Raw genomic sequence first — 16,440 nt, 5'->3', positions numbered from 1 at the left:
AGCTCGCAGACACATTTTTCAGCAAATACCTAAATATCGATTACACTCATGTCAATATTTAAAAATGTAGTTACTTAACAGGTCATCTTAAGAGTGAAATGCTTTTCCTACATGATATTCATACTGAAATATCAGGATCCAATCTTCTGCCAATTACTTTTATATTTTGTAGAGTTCCCCCACTCTGCTCTTCTCCATGTTACTTACAAGTTTGGCTGTTCTTTGTCAGCATAACAGAAGAGAAGTGGGCTGAGGCTTCTGGCAAGCTCATGCTCCTCAAACTGACCTGCAGCATCTGTTTTGGCATTATCTTGTCTGAAGATAAGTGGTAATCCTTTAAGCAAACACATACACACACAAAAATGTCAAACTTCACTTAAACTTCACTCATATCTAAAATGGGAATTGTAAAAGCTACTTGAAAATAAAGAACCGCCTAAATATTTCAGTCATATGTAGCCACTAGTTTGTGGGCATTCTCTCTCACTTTTTGTCTAACTTGCTTGAGGGATAAAGTTATTACAGCTGTAAGCCATGAAGTTGGTTTCATGCAGAAAAGGCATTATAGTAGCTCTAACAGTAATTATGGATATTAACACTGCAAGTTAGTTATGGTTCAAGCCCCGTTGCTTTCTGTTTGGACTCGATGATCTCCATGGTCTCTTCCAATCATAATGATTCTATGAAGCTGTTCCAGTCTTTGAAAACTACAATTTTAAGTTATCTAACCTATTTTGATTTATTTGAAGAGAGAAAAAGTCTGTTAATTAGCTTAAGTTTAAAAATTTGCAATTTGAAATATCTGTTACAGCATTCATTAAAAAAACAGCTACTGGTTTTCTCTTTCTTGAAACTCTTATTCCTGTTCCAYGTTTTTTTAATACTCCATTTGGCTAGAAAATAAATCAAAATACTAAATGAAAACTTCATTTCCAAGTTCAGCATGCATTTGCAAAAGAAAATAATATAAATTTACAAAAGCAAATACTACAAATTCACCTGTTTTGTTGATTAACCAGTATGGTGCTGAAATGAATATCTTTAGAGACCCTTCTGCTCGACATACGATCCTTATGGTCAAATTCAGCAGTCGTTTGTTGGCATCATACAGTCGCATCCGTACCATATAGTTCTGTGTCCCAGGAGGAATCAACAACTCTTTGCAAATTGGAAAGTTTTCTAGTAATACYCCTAAAACAGAACATACAGAAACATTGGCTTCTGATCAGTACACAGCTTGGTCTTTCTGTATTAACTATCAAATCTACTTGTATTGTGATACCTACAAAAGAACCTTACCAAGCTCAAGGTTTTGAGACGTATCAGCTGTATGCAATGCTGCCTCCTTGCCAGGTTTTAGTGTCCCATTWATTGGCATTCCCTTAACATAAAACTCAAGTTCACAAGGCAGCAAGTTGCAGATTACAACAGTTGGCAAGAGATATATTGTATGCCCAGGCTGCCTGAAAATCTGTTTAGCGCTGTCAGAAAATATGCTGGAGGGCATGTAATCTGGATAGTTTTCTTTCTTTATGGCCACACAAAACCTATGAAGACAGGCAGATGTATTAAAATAAATAAATAAAAACCACAATGGAATAATTGAGCATTGAATAAYGTCTCATGTCATGCTATAGCTTCAAGAGCACTGATAAGAACAGCACGTTCACCACATTAAAGCATTKAAGTTTCTATCTCCAAATATTTTATTCTCTATTATTTATTTTAATATCAGAAAAAGAAAACATTGTTTACAGAAAAATACTTTGTTATTACCTGAAAAATCGGCTGTTTTCAGACTCCATCGAATGGCACTCTCGCTTACTGCTACATACTTCTGCTGTCTTCTGAACATTAGTCCAATGAATTGGAGCCTTACAGAAAAAGACTCCCATTCCTTTAGGCCTGGCTTGCAGACGCCAAGATGTAAGATGTAATGGAATAGCAAAGGAATCTCCTGGCATAACTGCAGGAAGGACAACAGGTTCTGCAACCAAACCGAAAACAAAACACATACATCAAATCATGTCCTTTGCTGAAAAGAACCATAATTAATACATGTCCTAAAACTTCAAAGCAACAAATTTCAAATTTCATTTTACAGCAAAACACYAGCTACTTCTATAAATTTTAAACCCCACCCTAGTTTTTCAAGTCCTKTTTAAAATCTGGCAGCAAGTAAAACGAAGGCTGTAAGTCTGGAACTCGGATTAAAAATTTGATAGTATTCAATTTTTATTTTCTAGGTTGGTTTAGTTAAAAATGCATACTCTGATAAGACAGCTTTCATTACATTTAAAGTATATTATCAGTATACTTGAAAGTACATTATCAGTATACAACTACATTTCTAGACTGCACCATTGCATCCACTTGAAACCTACAAGATGCTCTACCTCAAAGACACAGCATCTACATATGAAAAGATTTCTTATAGTATGGAATGAACATATTATAAACACTCACTGTCAGGAGCAGAAGGACTATCTAGCCTTAGCTCCATTGGCGTTTCCAGCTTGTTCTTTACAATCAAGGCTGAGCGCACAGTTATCACCTTCCGAGCACTACCTTCCATGGTAACTTCAAATACCACACGAACTGGTGGCAATGAAGAAAACTGGAAGATATGTAAAAGAATTCCAAAATATAAGAAAAGAGCCATTCTCCAAACAATCACTTATACTGGTGAAGAACATTAAGTCATGGTAAGCAATCATTCTGATTTGTAAATTCTTTTCATTTGCTTGACTTCTATTTCAATTCTGGTGAAGAGAAAGAAGAAGAAAGCCAGCTCACTTGTATAATTAYGCTATAGTCTTGTTAATATAGCTCTAGGAAAGTGAAAGTATGTACTTACATAGACTTGTGGATGTATTATATTTGTTCTACTTATTGGACTTCCAACCTGGGAGAAAGTAAACAGAAAATGAAAGCTACCAGTGACCATTTACATTGTTACTATGAGTTGCAAAGCAGGACATCATRGCAGAAAAAACATTCAAATATTTTCATTAATCTTTCTGATCTTCTCTGCATGTCAGGAGTTCAATAGTTCAACCTCCCCTTGCTCTATTCTTAATATATTGGGTTTGCCATTAAAAGCTCTGACTAAGCAATGGCTAACCTTGCTGGTTACTTTGTTCATATTTTTGTTATGTATAAAATGCCAGTTAAGTGAGCTAGATGGAAAAGAGACAAATCTAGAACTGAAGCTGCTTCAAGGTCAAAGTCCTAAAGAAACCTATACTCTAAAATTCCATGTTGCAATAAAGCTAATACACGAAACTGGAACTTACTGTAGAAGAGGATGTGTTCTTGTCTGGTGCAGCATATCGGAAGAAGGTTCCAACTTTGTCTACAGATACTGGACTGACTTCTTCCCAGCCATTTACTCTGACTTGCAGTTGATGAATTCTTAGATCATGTGTGTGCCTATTAGTTTAGATGAAGTTAAATTATTATTAACCATTTTCTTTCATTGCAAACTCCACGTTATTTTGTACATCCTTTGTATTAAGGAAAAGGAAATTCACTAATTTTATCTAGCTAATTTCACTAACAGAAATCTTCTGTTTCATGGATTAAGGCAGAAATGATTTTACTTTTATTTAAATATTTCATCCTCCCTGGTGAACATACAAAATTGTAACTGAGATATAAGCCACCATAAAAAACAAGCTAAATATTTATTAATCAGTTCTAAACACATAAGATATTCAAACACATAACATGTTCAAATAACCAAAATCTCCCATAGTYCTATAAAAAAGACACATGATTTGCAGTTGAACATTTTTCTAAGAGATTTTAATGATCAGAGATTAACTCACACTTATGAACTGCTCCCACTTACATTAATATAAGCTTTTTACTAGTCCATTAACGATTCCACTCTATTAAAGTTTTCAATATTTAAAGACAAAACATTAAGAGGTGATTAAAATTTATTTTTTATTTTAGTATCTGCCATCATCCTCACAATTATCAACCTGAATTTCATGACAGTGTGTCAAAATACATCTAACAACTTAGCTCCTTCACCTGTGTCTGAGTTTCCCTCTGGCTTCAAATTCAAATGGAACCTCTTCCCCAGTGATAACTTCTTGCCACTCACTGACATTATGAGCATCATCCAGGAACGTCCCATTTTCCTCAGGAACAACACCTGGACTCCCACTGTGAGACAGTGCAGCTCTGTAAAGAGAATCATAGTACTTTATGAACAAATAAAGTAATAATTTGAAGAAACATGTGTTTTCTTTTTAGCATACTCTAGTCCACAGAATCCTCCAGTTAACATATCACATAATGTATATCCAAGTGGTTTTCGAATCTGCTCTAGTCTCAAAAAAGAAATCTATTCCTTCTAGTAAAACTATCTCACTGCCAAAGAAAACACTCTAAGAMTTATTGCAAGTTGCCTTGCAAAAGTTGCAAGACTAGCAAAAGAAATGAAGAAAATGGAGTTTGGACCAGAGAAGCCTGCCAAATATTGTCAAAGGAATCTCAAAACTGAGATTCTTACCGAGTAGGGGTTGTAGTCAGAGTGGCAAACCACAGAGTGCACCCAGTATGATTTCTTAGAGCAAATGGCACAAATGGCTGCCTACGTTTTGGGATCTTCATTTCGGCTATAAAACAGAATAAAGACATGTCAAAACGCTTATGTGAGCGACATTCCTTAAATGCTGACGTAGAATGAAGACAYGATGGATGATGAACCATAATCTGCACTGGCTCAAGAAAAAGAGGTGAAAGAAAGAGCAAAATAGAGTACTAGAAACAACAATAATTTTATTGTGTTACTATTTTATATGGGATCAGTTCAAAGTTCTCAGTTCTTCAGTGCAATTTTGGTTCTTAAGGCTGAAAAGTAGAAACATACTCCTACAGAAGATTAAGTCTGCTAAAGAAAGGTGTARAGCATAATCCAAATGTAACCTAAAGTAACCTGATTTGTTAAAATGCTTGGGACTGCAAAACTCGATACAAGGAACTGCACCTATTGTATTTGACTTTTTTCAAGTGCACATTATTAAAATGCACACAAGTGTTAATCTGTTCATCCCTATTGCAGTACTTTATGTCAATGGAAATACTGTTTGGACTTGCCAAAAACCATAAATGAATTGGAATAATTACTTGTAAAAGAATATAAAAACCTGCTCCATAAATGCTCCTATCTTTCTGAAACAGTAAGAAGACTCAGTAACTCATATACTTGCTGGAAATGTACTAAAGGAATTAAATATATCCCACAGGTTTTATCTGCTCTCACTCTAAAGGTTACTGATAAGTTCAAGTATGTTGTTTTCTGAGACCTACTCATCCTGTGGGAGCACACAGTTAATTAACAGTAACTTAAAAAGAAATATATAGGAGCAAGGAGGGAGAGGCAAAGTGAGCAGTTAGGTTTTTGAAGTAGTTGCAGCTGATCACATTCAACTTGCTTCCAAATCTACAACAGATAACTATATTGCTTACATTATCAGTGGAGACTTAAACCTGTTCTCCTCACGGCTTATTTATTTATTTATTTTTAGTTTGGTGACTATGAACTGTCTTCATATCACCCAGCACAAACATTTGCAAAGGACACTACAAACTAGCCACAAGTTTAGAGACACAGGAAGTTTTCCCCCTCTTATCTGTCAGTATTTCCACATGAAAACATGAAAAATATGTTTAATAACTGTACCAATTTCTTTTCCATATTGTCACAATTTTTTAAATCAAACTTTAAACTGGATAGTTTTGTCCACAGACAGTGGTGTCAAATATGAACCAAACAAATTAACAGGTCATATATGAAGAAGACCTTATTTATTAAGGCTCACTGAAGACAGATTAAACTGCTTCTCAAGTTTTAAATAGCTAAATATGAATGCTGATTCAAGCATAATTATGTATATTGAATATACTATTAGATCTTTTTACAATATAAAATTTAAARCACTCGTTGAGCTATTTTTACATTATGTTACTTCTGTAGAAAATGGACATTAAGTATTTAACAGTTCATAACCCTGCCTCGAAAAGATACTTCATTTTCTCACGCAGAATTAGTTATAATGCTGCCTTCTTTCTTGAGGGCCCATAGAGGAACATGAAAGACAGACAGGATGAAAGATAGRATTTAAGTCAAGCAACTTAAAAGCAGAGCAGCTGTTAAGTTTCACAGAGGTCAATTTACCGGCAAGTCATAGACAATAAATAACATTGTTTGTAAGAGCTTTCCAAGCCAGGGAAGAAAACCTTTCAATCTCCCTCTGCTTTACAGTACCTCTAGCATAGATTTGATGTTCTAGGTTAGTCAAACTGGCTGTACTCCTAGTTCTAAGGTAGACAAGAGGAAGGCCTGGCAGATAGGAAAGACAAAGTTAGCAGGTAAGAAAAAAATGCAGATATACAGATATAGATTCATGCATCAGGAAAGATACAGACAGTTAGCATCATGCAACCAGCGTACGAGTGTCTATCGTACTTGCTTATCCTAAGCTGGAATGTGAGCTGCTCAAACTTCTTAGAGAGGTAGCACTGGAAGAAAGGCTAAGAACTGCTACCTACCATAAGCTCCTAGAGAATTGTTTCACCAATGTAATGGCTTTTTTTTTTTCTCCCAGAAATTAAATCATTTTAAGTCTTTGAGGTTTGGTGAGGAGGARGTGGTAAGAGGGAGAAACACATTTCACACTTAACAATAAAAGCACGTGAGCAACTAGTAAAGGTTTATCTACTTAAGCACTTTTAAAAGAACACATTTTGCATTCAAACATGAATGCAAAGCTGTTTGTTAACTGAACTCCTGTCTTCAGTCACGTTGTCAGAAGTTGCCATCCTCCTAATTGGGAAGGATAGGGAAAAATCTGTCCTGTCCRTACGGTCACATAGAAGCAAAAAATTACCTCTGAAAGTTCTGACAGATACCATCCCTGTAGAAGAGCACACATTCCAAAATCAACACTCTTATTTGGTCTTTTTACAGGATAGTCTCCCAGTAACTGAAAAAGGGTGACAAAAGTAGAAGCAAAACTACCAGTGTCAAGTTCTTGCCAAAAGCTAAGTAGCCAAAAAATAACTTTTTCAATGATTTAATACAATTAAACTGAAACTGTTGTCTTCATCTTTTTGGCCAAATGTCTCTACTAATGTATTGTAAGCAGCAAAGACCAAATATTTATATGTTTGTAATATATTAGACAAATATCTATATGTGTCAGGTGTGTTTCAAATAAAGTATTGCAATAGTGAATATCATACTCTGCCCAAAACACGGTGGATCCACAGAAGAACCCATCCAATCTTCTGAACTGATCACATTTACTTCTTTGTCTTGTTTACAGTAATCTTCCATCCACGACTGTTTGGTACTTGTGTACTGTTCTGGAGAAATATAAGCAGAGACAGAAAGTATTTGCTAAAGGGGTAGTAACTAAGAAGTATGTTAAATTTATGAAGCTAAAATTATTCCACTTTCATGGTCAGGCAAGTTCACCTCAAGTTTTATTTCACTGCTTTTGCTAAGATTCAAAGATATTCTAAAGGCAAATAATAGCGCATGAAATCACAGCAGTGTCTTTGAGAAGAAAGTATTTTTCCATCCCTAGGAATTTTGATTTCCCCAGGTAGGAACTGACCACTGAAGTTTTCACAGATCACAAAACTGAACGAGCAGTTCCCCACTATGACTGTCAAAAATCAAGGAGCTTATCAAAACATTTTTTGATGTACTGTAAAGTACGGAAGGTGTGTTTCTGATTAAAAATAAATTTCAAGTAATGTGAATTTGATAGAATTCATATGGCAAGAAAAAGATTTCCTATTGTGCTTCAAAATATGTATCTGAAGCCTTTACGCTTCCACAATGTACAATAAAATATAGGTTGCCTAAATGCACACCTGTGTACAACGTCATCTTAAGAATCTAGGGGCTTATGCCAAGTCTCCCTTCTCTTCATCCACAGGACACCAGCAAGACTCAATTAGAAATGTCTATCTGTTCAGTGTATTTAAAATGAGACACTATAATGATGTTCTCTGGCAATCTTCCTACACACCTATGAAGACAGACGTAATGTTTATGTCCAAACGGTGTTTAGCCTTTACTTCCAGCTTCAGTCGGGAGGGGTGGAGACGGCTTGAAGCTTGTTGTTGCCAAAAAACTGAACACAGCCACGGCTCAATAAATGGTTCCCAGCCTAAGAACAAACAGAAAACACCACATGTATTATATGTTTGAAGGCCATGCTGGAATGCTGTTTACATACTTGAGGGTTTAAGAACGCATCCTAAATAATGAGATATATTACTTTCAATCTGCTTTCAAGATGAACTTGTAAATCTACAGATTTAATTTACTAGCTAATACAAGATACCTCAGCTCCTCTGTCTAATGATATGATTTAATACAAAAGATTACTTGGTTATTTACAAATAATTCCTGAGTTTATTATAAATCCTGTTTCTCAATTCACAGAAAAGACACAACTAAATTATTTTGCTTATCAGTTGCTCATTTATGTGTTTAGGTCAAATTCCCAGTGTTTTTTAAATAAAATAAAAATTACAAYGGCCTCGTTAAGCATATTCATTGTCTTCAACCTAATCTCCTACACCCTCATATGCTTTTTTTTCTGAAATACATGAACTGGGTGTATCAAAGAAAAATCAAAAAAGACAGGTTAAAGAGACAGCTAATTATATAAAAGGATGATTCAAAGACATGCCACTCAAAGTAAAATAATTTCAACATAACTTCTATGTCAGCAATCTACTCCTTCCTCTCCCTCCATTAAATATTATTATCTTACCTGAAAGCTCACGGTTATAATAATCTCCAGAAAGTGTAAAATGAGCATAGCCTTCAGGGTTGGCTCTCAAATGTTGTAGAAAATTCAAACCTATGCATAAAAATGAACACTTTAATAATATTAAAAATGACAACTACAAAACACAAAGAACTCTGCACTCAAAGGACATACATAACACCCTTCCCTAGCCCCTTTTCCATAATACTTCAMATGACCTCTATCACTCAAAAAGCAAGCTATTTTTAGGGAAGTAAAAGTCTGCTTCCTCACAGAACAGCTGACACTGTGAAGTGACAGACAGTAACTAAAYGCAACTCATTCAACAAAACGGATACTCACGTGAAAAGGTTAACTCGGCAAGTGGAACGTCACAGTCCATGCAGTCATCAATAAAACAAATACATATATTTTCTGCTTTTACTTCCACTCCAGAGATGAACCGAAAAGGCACAGTCCCACTATCTCGACCAGATGTCAGGGACACTGATTTCAAAGGTTCGGCATTCTTGAATAACCAACTTGCTGCTTTTTTCAGCTCACCTTATAAGATGAAATGAAGCAAGCATTTCTTACTTCCTCAGTGAAATGTACTCCACATAAAAATATTTAAAAACAAAGTAATTGCCCCTCTTAAAAAGAACATTACTTAATGTGCTCTATTTAACAAAACAAATATGATGAAATTATAAATGCAAGTTTCTCTAGAAATATGGAAGATTCTTTAAAGCTGTAAGCTGAAAAGCAATGTAATACGCATCTGTATTAATATTAGGAATACTTATAAACAAGGAGATGGGAACATGACAATGCTAAAGAAAAAGCATATCAGACTTGAAAGCTTCCTCTTTTTTGCATGAAGTAGTAAAAAAAATATATATGATTTGAAGATACTAACAATTTGGAGTGAGATGCATTATGAATGGAAAAACTCTTCGTGTTAGGTGACCAAAAAGGGATCGACTATATAGAGCAGCAGAAAATAAATGTGAGAACGCTTAAGAATATGTACACACAGTGACAATTTTGGGAGTAGCAAGCCAAAGTTAAGTAGAGAAGAAATACTGCCTTTACTTCATCTGTGCTACCATCTCAGAGCTCAGATGATACAAGTTAGAAAACATGAGTAATCTGAAAGGCCAGCTAAAAATTGGAAGTTACCTTGGCAGATCAAAAGAGCTTTGCGACAGTCTTCCATACCGAATCCCAGTTCTTGAAGGCGAGCCAGCTGTACTTCTATAATTAAACAATTAGGCAACCATAAATTCTTTAGAGTTATTTACAYAACAGTTTTAATTTCTTCTATTTTTTTTTCAAATGTCTCTCTAGCCATAAAAAAATGGCTTCACTGTAACAGTTGAAAACGTACCAAGAACAGGATCCAATGCATGTTTGGACATCTCTTTGCTTTCACACGTAAAGGAGGAGGTCTCATTAACTGATACTAAACTAGATTGATTAGTAGAACTATCAGCAACCAATCCAGTGGAGTCAGACACAGATGCACTAGTCTGTTGAGGAATGGACTTTGCAATGGCCAAGAACAGCTGAACATCATTGTAAGACAATCTGATATCCAGTGCTTGCAACTGGATCTAAAYGAAAATTTAGAAGAAATAAGATTAAGTTGTCCTTTTCTATACATTTTTCTTTTATACTATAAATAATAAGAAAACATTTCCCAAAGAGAGACCAAATTTCATATTTTAATATGACCAWGTTGAGTTTTAGAGTTCCAACAGTAAAACTACCAAACTTCCATTACTATTTCCTAAACAGAGTCCTGAAGAAAGAACTATTTTCATTTTATATACTTTCAGGTATTGATCCGCTTTTGTAAACAAGAATCCCTAAATATATTTTACCATTAATAAACAATAAGAAAGACATATGGAATATAAGACATGTTTCTTTCTTTCAGAAATCAGTTACTGTCTGACATGCCTGTAATGTAAGTATACTTATTCTTTCTATTAATTTCTTATTCTCATAAGTGATTATTCACTATCAATATCTGTAATATATCGCAGAAATCACTCCCTCCTCACCAGATTCATTTCTTTGAACTTTACTTTCAGACAGAATAGATCTTACTTTTTTTAATATATATTTGAAAATATGCCACTGAATTCTTGAGCTAAAAGAGTATCTCTGCAAGATCACAATCTAATATTCCCTACTGCATACTGTCTTGCTCAGTCACTTCTATTACCTCTAAAATAGGAGGAAAATCCTCACTGTTGAAAGCATCCAGCAGTCCTGAACCACTTGGGTAGGAAGCATTCCCTACAAGTTCCAACTGAATTTGTACTGGATCAATAATTGACAGTGCAGTCTCCTGCTCGTTTCCTAACCGGCATGAGAAAACCTAGTTGATTAGAAATAGTTTAAAAAATAAATAAATAAAACACAAACAAAATGTTATAAACTGAGAAAATAAGCCTGACAAAAGCCCTGAAGTGAAAGAGTATCTCCCCCAAAATAGCATAAACTACAGTCACACTGTTTTTTTATGGACAATGTCCTTATAAACTTGAAGACAGAAAAAAACAAAAMAACAACAACAACAAAAAAAACCAACGTTTTCCAAGACCGTGTATTCCAGTATCCAGCTATTCTTGCAGTTCAGGAAAAAAAACAAACAAAAAAAAGATTTCCAAGCTACTAGCTATCTTGGGAAATGACTCACTTTAAAATCAAATCTGTGGATTACTGCAGTAGAAGAACAGGTTGTACTCATGGCTTTCAAACTAAATATTAATAGTGAAGTACCCTCACTAGTTAATCTAMGTTTTTTATAAAAGAACAAATAGTTTTTCTTACCTCAATGCCAAACAAACTACCAGAGAAAGGACGATCCAACAACTTTGGCTTGTAAGTGAGAACAGTAGTCCCTTTCAAAATAATTGCATTAGTGTCAAAACAAGACATATCTTCAACAACCACAAACTCAGTTCCTGAAAAGACAAAATCATAAATAAAACAAGAAGGAAATCTGAAAAGCCATTACTTTCAAGCATATCTGTCAGACCTGTTTTTACTAGCACATGGCTTGCAAACAGTGAAGTATCTAAACAAGCACCATCAGAAAACAATGTGTTTACCTGTCACGTTGACCTTAACTTCCAACTGTTTTTCTGTAGACACTTGTAGAGATGAACGTTTTGTAACAACTCCACTTTTCACTGTTTTTGGAAGTACAGTTGTTTCACTGCTGCAACTGCGTTGCCGGGATGGAAGGAGTTTTTCATGTTTTTTGGTATCCCCAGGAGTATACAAAAATTCATGAACAAGTAACAACCAGTCAAATATCAGGAACACACGAAGGTTGTTCAGAACAACTGTGAAACTGGAGGAATCCTTAGTAGACCTATCAGGAGAAAGGGAATTAAGAGAATATGAATATTACCTTTTGCATAATCTACGTTTTACACCATTTTTTTCCAGAAATCTTCTAGTATTTGGCAAGTAAGAACTACGGGGAACTTTATAGAGATATGCTTAGTTTAGAGTGTGTCTGGGTTTTTTTTTTGTTTGTTTGCTTAAACAGATTGAAATTCAACTTGCTGTACACACAGCAACATAACTGATCTCCACTCCAATAAGCCTCAATTACTTCTAAGCTATAATGTTATAAAAGACGAACTGAAAGACTCTGCACAACAAGAAATTTACTTAGAAAATCATCTTCATACATGAAGTTTAGTAATTAACAAAATGTTAATTCTTAAAACTGAAAATATATATTTTTWAAATATCTGTTCAGTATCCAATCTGATGTAGAACAAGTGAAATTTGAACACCTGGCTTCATGCCTCTCTGAAAGATCAGACATACAGCGTGTTTCCTTTCACACCCTGAGAGCAWTTTGTAGCACAGGAACCTTCTTTGTCATTCTCAAAAAATGCTAGTCTTTCTGAACACCTAAGCATCGTATTTTAACAGGGATAAAAGTGTTYGACTTTATGACCTGCACTATCAACTATATTTGCTCCTACAAATCAGAAAATAATCCACATGCTTAAATATGAAAAAGCAATTCTATATCTAACACAATTTGAACTAGAAAAAAAAAGTCTGCTTAAAAATAATGTAATTCCTTAGCGAGAAGCAGCCTGCCTGCTGTACTTCCAACAGGAAAATCCTCTAACCCAGCCTGGCTCTCCAGAATATTTCCAAAAGGAATGAGCCAGTGTAAAACTATCACTGTGCTGTGCAAAAAGCCAATCCAGTGCCAATGATGCTGTCATCAGGAAAAATGTAACATATGCTTATGTAGCTACAATTTAAAGGCACAGCAGTTACGGAGAGAAGAAAGGGGAAGGAATCACATCACTCAAAGCAGATGAGGCTTATTTTGCAAAGTAACCTCCACTCCAGGCAAACACTGGATCAAMCAACCAGGACACGCAATCTTTGAACATGTTTTTAAAAGCAGAATCCCATCATAGATTAACTTGATGATTCAAATGGAAATTCTGGAGTCTTTCTGAATGGAAACTTACTCTCTAAGCACTTAAAAGCTTCAAAAATTCTCCAAAACCATAAAATAGATGTTTGCTTAAAAATTCTAAGAACAGACACCTTCAAAATTTTCTAGTTGACTAAAATATGGTCCACTTTTTTTTTTTTTTTTAAAGACAGTATTCCTGCAACTGTTTCAGAAGGTGTTGTACTTATTCTCAAAAGAACAAATTAGAAAGCTGGGTTAGAAGTGAGCACAACATATCACATATATCGCTTCCATTAGGTGATATCCCTGAACAGAACACCATGTTGATAAAGTGGCATTTTGAAGAAGGTGGTATAAAGTATAACGTCAATATTAAAATGAGAACAAAATGGATTTCCACACTGTGATGCTTTTAAGCATTCCAAGAGTTTTAGATGAGATAAAACAATGTAAAAGAAAACACAGAAGAGAACACAGGGACTATGTCTTTCCTAAAAGAGTTGCTATTTCTCTATTTACTTTGTCCTCTCAAACAGGCAAGAGTGACATCTACTGGAAAATGGCTTCTATGCCAGAATATAATGAAATTAATTCTATAACACAACTACATGCAGGCAAACAAGTCACAGCAAGCACAGCTTTAATACGACAAATTTTAATAGGCCAGAACTTAATCTAATTTTTTTTCACTGTTACAGTAAAAACAAAAACAAAAAACAAACAAAAAAACCCAACAACAAACAAACAAACAAACAACAAAAAAAAACCCTTTCAAGGTTAAATTTGTCTGCAAGAACAACAGCTATATTAAGGACAAAATAACCTCCTGGTTCACTTAAAATGTCATGGAAAAGGGTAAAAATAAAGTCCCAGAATTACCAACCTGAAGTGCAATTCAATTTGGATTGCTCCTGGGCTACTCGTGTTCTTTGATGACTGAAAGATGCAATTGAACACATTGGGCAYGCCTGCAGCAGTCTTCTGTCCAGCATAACGCGTGTCAAATGCCATCATGGAATGAGAAACCAAATTTACGGACTTTGTTGCATTTGAACAGCTTTCATAAAGCAACTTTGATTTTTTAAAATCAAACCTGGGAGAATAAAAGCAAAGCATTGCATTTTGTCATGCAACATACCTACTTCAAGAAGTCACTTMCTTTAAAGTATACATGATATATAGCTAATACCATTCATACATGTATTTTTGGTGATGTTCATAATCACATATATCAAGTTAAGACATAAAATTGATCCCTCTTTTTTATATTTTTCACTGATAAAGAACCTTGTGGATTAAAAAAAATAATAACAACATGGCAAACACCTCCTCACCTCCTCTGTTTTTTTAAAGTTCCCCTTCAACTGCTTTCTTACATAGAACAATATTTCTCTTGGCAGAGTTAACCAATCAGTTCAGTGTGATTTCAAGAATAGCTATAAGACAGAGCTGATACCTTTCAACTAGTAATACTACCTCATATCTTTCAGACAATTCAGGCTCTTAATTCAGACTCCTATTAAGCAATACTGCTTCAATCTATACTTTCATTMATCCATTTCTTGTTCTCTAAGAACACGAAGAACAAGGTAGCCTTCAGGAAGATCTAGTCAGAAACAAAAGAAAATTCACACCTTGCTAAGGAGCTGCAACCATCTTTTCCTTTTGGATCCATCAGCTCCAGGCTCACATTCACCATGTCAATTAGAAAAGACATAGAAGTGTATACTTCTCCACTCAAAACTGTCTGAAAATGAAAAACACCAACATCTTTTAAGAATACTTGTTTAACTTTTCATTTTTGAATTAAGAATTCTTATTTGGGACAAGTAAAAGTTTTATAACCACAGCAGACAAAAATCATATTAAAAAAAAAAAATGTAGCCTCCAACTTGAACAATCTCTTACAAACCAAACCAACACACAAATAAACCCCATCACAAAAAAGCCAACARTTCTTTCAAATAGTCTCAAGGACCTTCTATCATTACATCAGTTTTGGAGCCTCTGAAACTATTACAAAAATTAATCTTATTCAGAGTTTTAGGTGAGATGCTGACATATTTTCTTTCAACACAGAATTCCAACTGTGTAAACTCATAGTTCCTCTTACATGAATTCTCGGATCCTGCAAATCATAAGGTCGCATGAACTCTTCAACAGGTTCTCCAAGATTGTTCTCCAAAAGTCCACGAATCAGTTTATATTTATTCAAGTCCAGAGAACAATGGACCGAGGACAGATTGCCATGTATCGATATGTCTGCAACTGAATGACTTAGCTCTCTACAACACAGGACAAAGACACAGTATTTCAAGCTGCTGTAACAGAGCAGGTAGTATTTAAGATATAACAGAGGTATGCCAAAGACTATAAWAGATTTAAACAGCATAAAGTGGTTATGTTTCCATTAACTCACTTGTCTAAGTTTCTCTCTACTTGTAATTTCAGTCTGAAGGGTTCTGTTAAGAGGCTTCCTCCCGTCTGCCTGACGAAGTAGGATGGAAAGGTCAGATCTGCACCTGTATTTTCCACAGGTTTAGAGTACTCTCTCGGGTACCTCTGGGCAGCAAATATGTCCATGTCCTGCAGATCAACCATAATGCAGTCAAGGAGGCAGATGTGATCGTCTGCAAGTGCACACAGGATTAGGCAAGAGAAAAAGAGTAAAAGGTATGCACAAAACTAACGTAACTTACTTTAAAAACAAGTTTATTTAGTCATTATTCTCAAGTTATGATGTTTTTTTTTTATTAAATGCAGTCATTAATAGCTTCCTGGGTAAATGTTAATTTGTATTTAGAGTCCCACAGTACTCACTATAAGTCCACAAAATACATCTCAAATGTACATACGACTGCAGATTTTTTCTTCCAAAATCTGAACCACACATCTCTAATCCTTTAAGCTCCAAAAAAATACCTTGAAACTAATTTCTTTTTAAACTTACAACCTATGTAAGAAAATGAAACTTTGTAAATTTAATTACTAGTTAAGAAACTGCAGGGTAATAAGTCACATAACCCCCAATCTACCCATTATTTTCCTACAAGACAAAAATATTTAACTGTCCTATTGGTTAATATTTTATATGCATACTTTTCTATGCATATATATTTATATTTTAATCCCTTCAGACTCAGACTTATTTTCTAGCCTGTTGTCAGCATAAGAGATACG

The 16,440-nt window shown here is 34.8% G+C and overlaps 1 protein-coding gene across 2 annotated transcripts in view; it reads right to left on the bottom strand.

The window, feature by feature from the left end:
• Positions 1 to 16,440, bottom strand: part of VPS13D (vacuolar protein sorting 13 homolog D) — an 80,163-nt gene that overhangs the window by 41,241 nt on the left and 22,482 nt on the right. Inside the window, exons 26-48 of one of the 2 annotated variants that reach the window (XM_026053679.1) lie at positions 15,680 to 15,890; positions 15,374 to 15,545; positions 14,895 to 15,007; positions 14,144 to 14,353; positions 11,912 to 12,177; positions 11,631 to 11,764; positions 11,020 to 11,175; positions 10,177 to 10,402; positions 9,969 to 10,043; positions 9,150 to 9,350; positions 8,811 to 8,900; positions 8,058 to 8,198; positions 7,261 to 7,383; positions 6,284 to 6,358; positions 4,526 to 4,631; positions 4,042 to 4,194; positions 3,297 to 3,432; positions 2,858 to 2,905; positions 2,467 to 2,617; positions 1,777 to 1,987; positions 1,300 to 1,547; positions 1,000 to 1,191; positions 208 to 334 (exon numbers count right to left, since the gene is read on the bottom strand). In XM_026053679.1, the coding sequence (XP_025909464.1) occupies positions 208 to 334; positions 1,000 to 1,191; positions 1,300 to 1,547; positions 1,777 to 1,987; positions 2,467 to 2,617; positions 2,858 to 2,905; positions 3,297 to 3,432; positions 4,042 to 4,194; positions 4,526 to 4,631; positions 6,284 to 6,358; positions 7,261 to 7,383; positions 8,058 to 8,198; positions 8,811 to 8,900; positions 9,150 to 9,350; positions 9,969 to 10,043; positions 10,177 to 10,402; positions 11,020 to 11,175; positions 11,631 to 11,764; positions 11,912 to 12,177; positions 14,144 to 14,353; positions 14,895 to 15,007; positions 15,374 to 15,545; positions 15,680 to 15,890 (3,565 nt within the window). The remainder of the gene's footprint in view (positions 1 to 207; positions 335 to 999; positions 1,192 to 1,299; positions 1,548 to 1,776; positions 1,988 to 2,466; positions 2,618 to 2,857; positions 2,906 to 3,296; positions 3,433 to 4,041; positions 4,195 to 4,525; positions 4,632 to 6,283; positions 6,359 to 7,260; positions 7,384 to 8,057; positions 8,199 to 8,810; positions 8,901 to 9,149; positions 9,351 to 9,968; positions 10,044 to 10,176; positions 10,403 to 11,019; positions 11,176 to 11,630; positions 11,765 to 11,911; positions 12,178 to 14,143; positions 14,354 to 14,894; positions 15,008 to 15,373; positions 15,546 to 15,679; positions 15,891 to 16,440) is intronic. The other variant, XM_026053680.1, reaches the window with a different exon arrangement.

The sequence above is a fragment of the Nothoprocta perdicaria genome, unplaced genomic scaffold (assembly GCF_003342845.1).
Source record: "Nothoprocta perdicaria isolate Ctin4 unplaced genomic scaffold, notPer1 scaffold_117, whole genome shotgun sequence".
NCBI classification, from domain to species: domain Eukaryota; kingdom Metazoa; phylum Chordata; class Aves; order Tinamiformes; family Tinamidae; genus Nothoprocta; species Nothoprocta perdicaria.
This window is presented reverse-complemented; position numbering and strand designations above follow the sequence as displayed.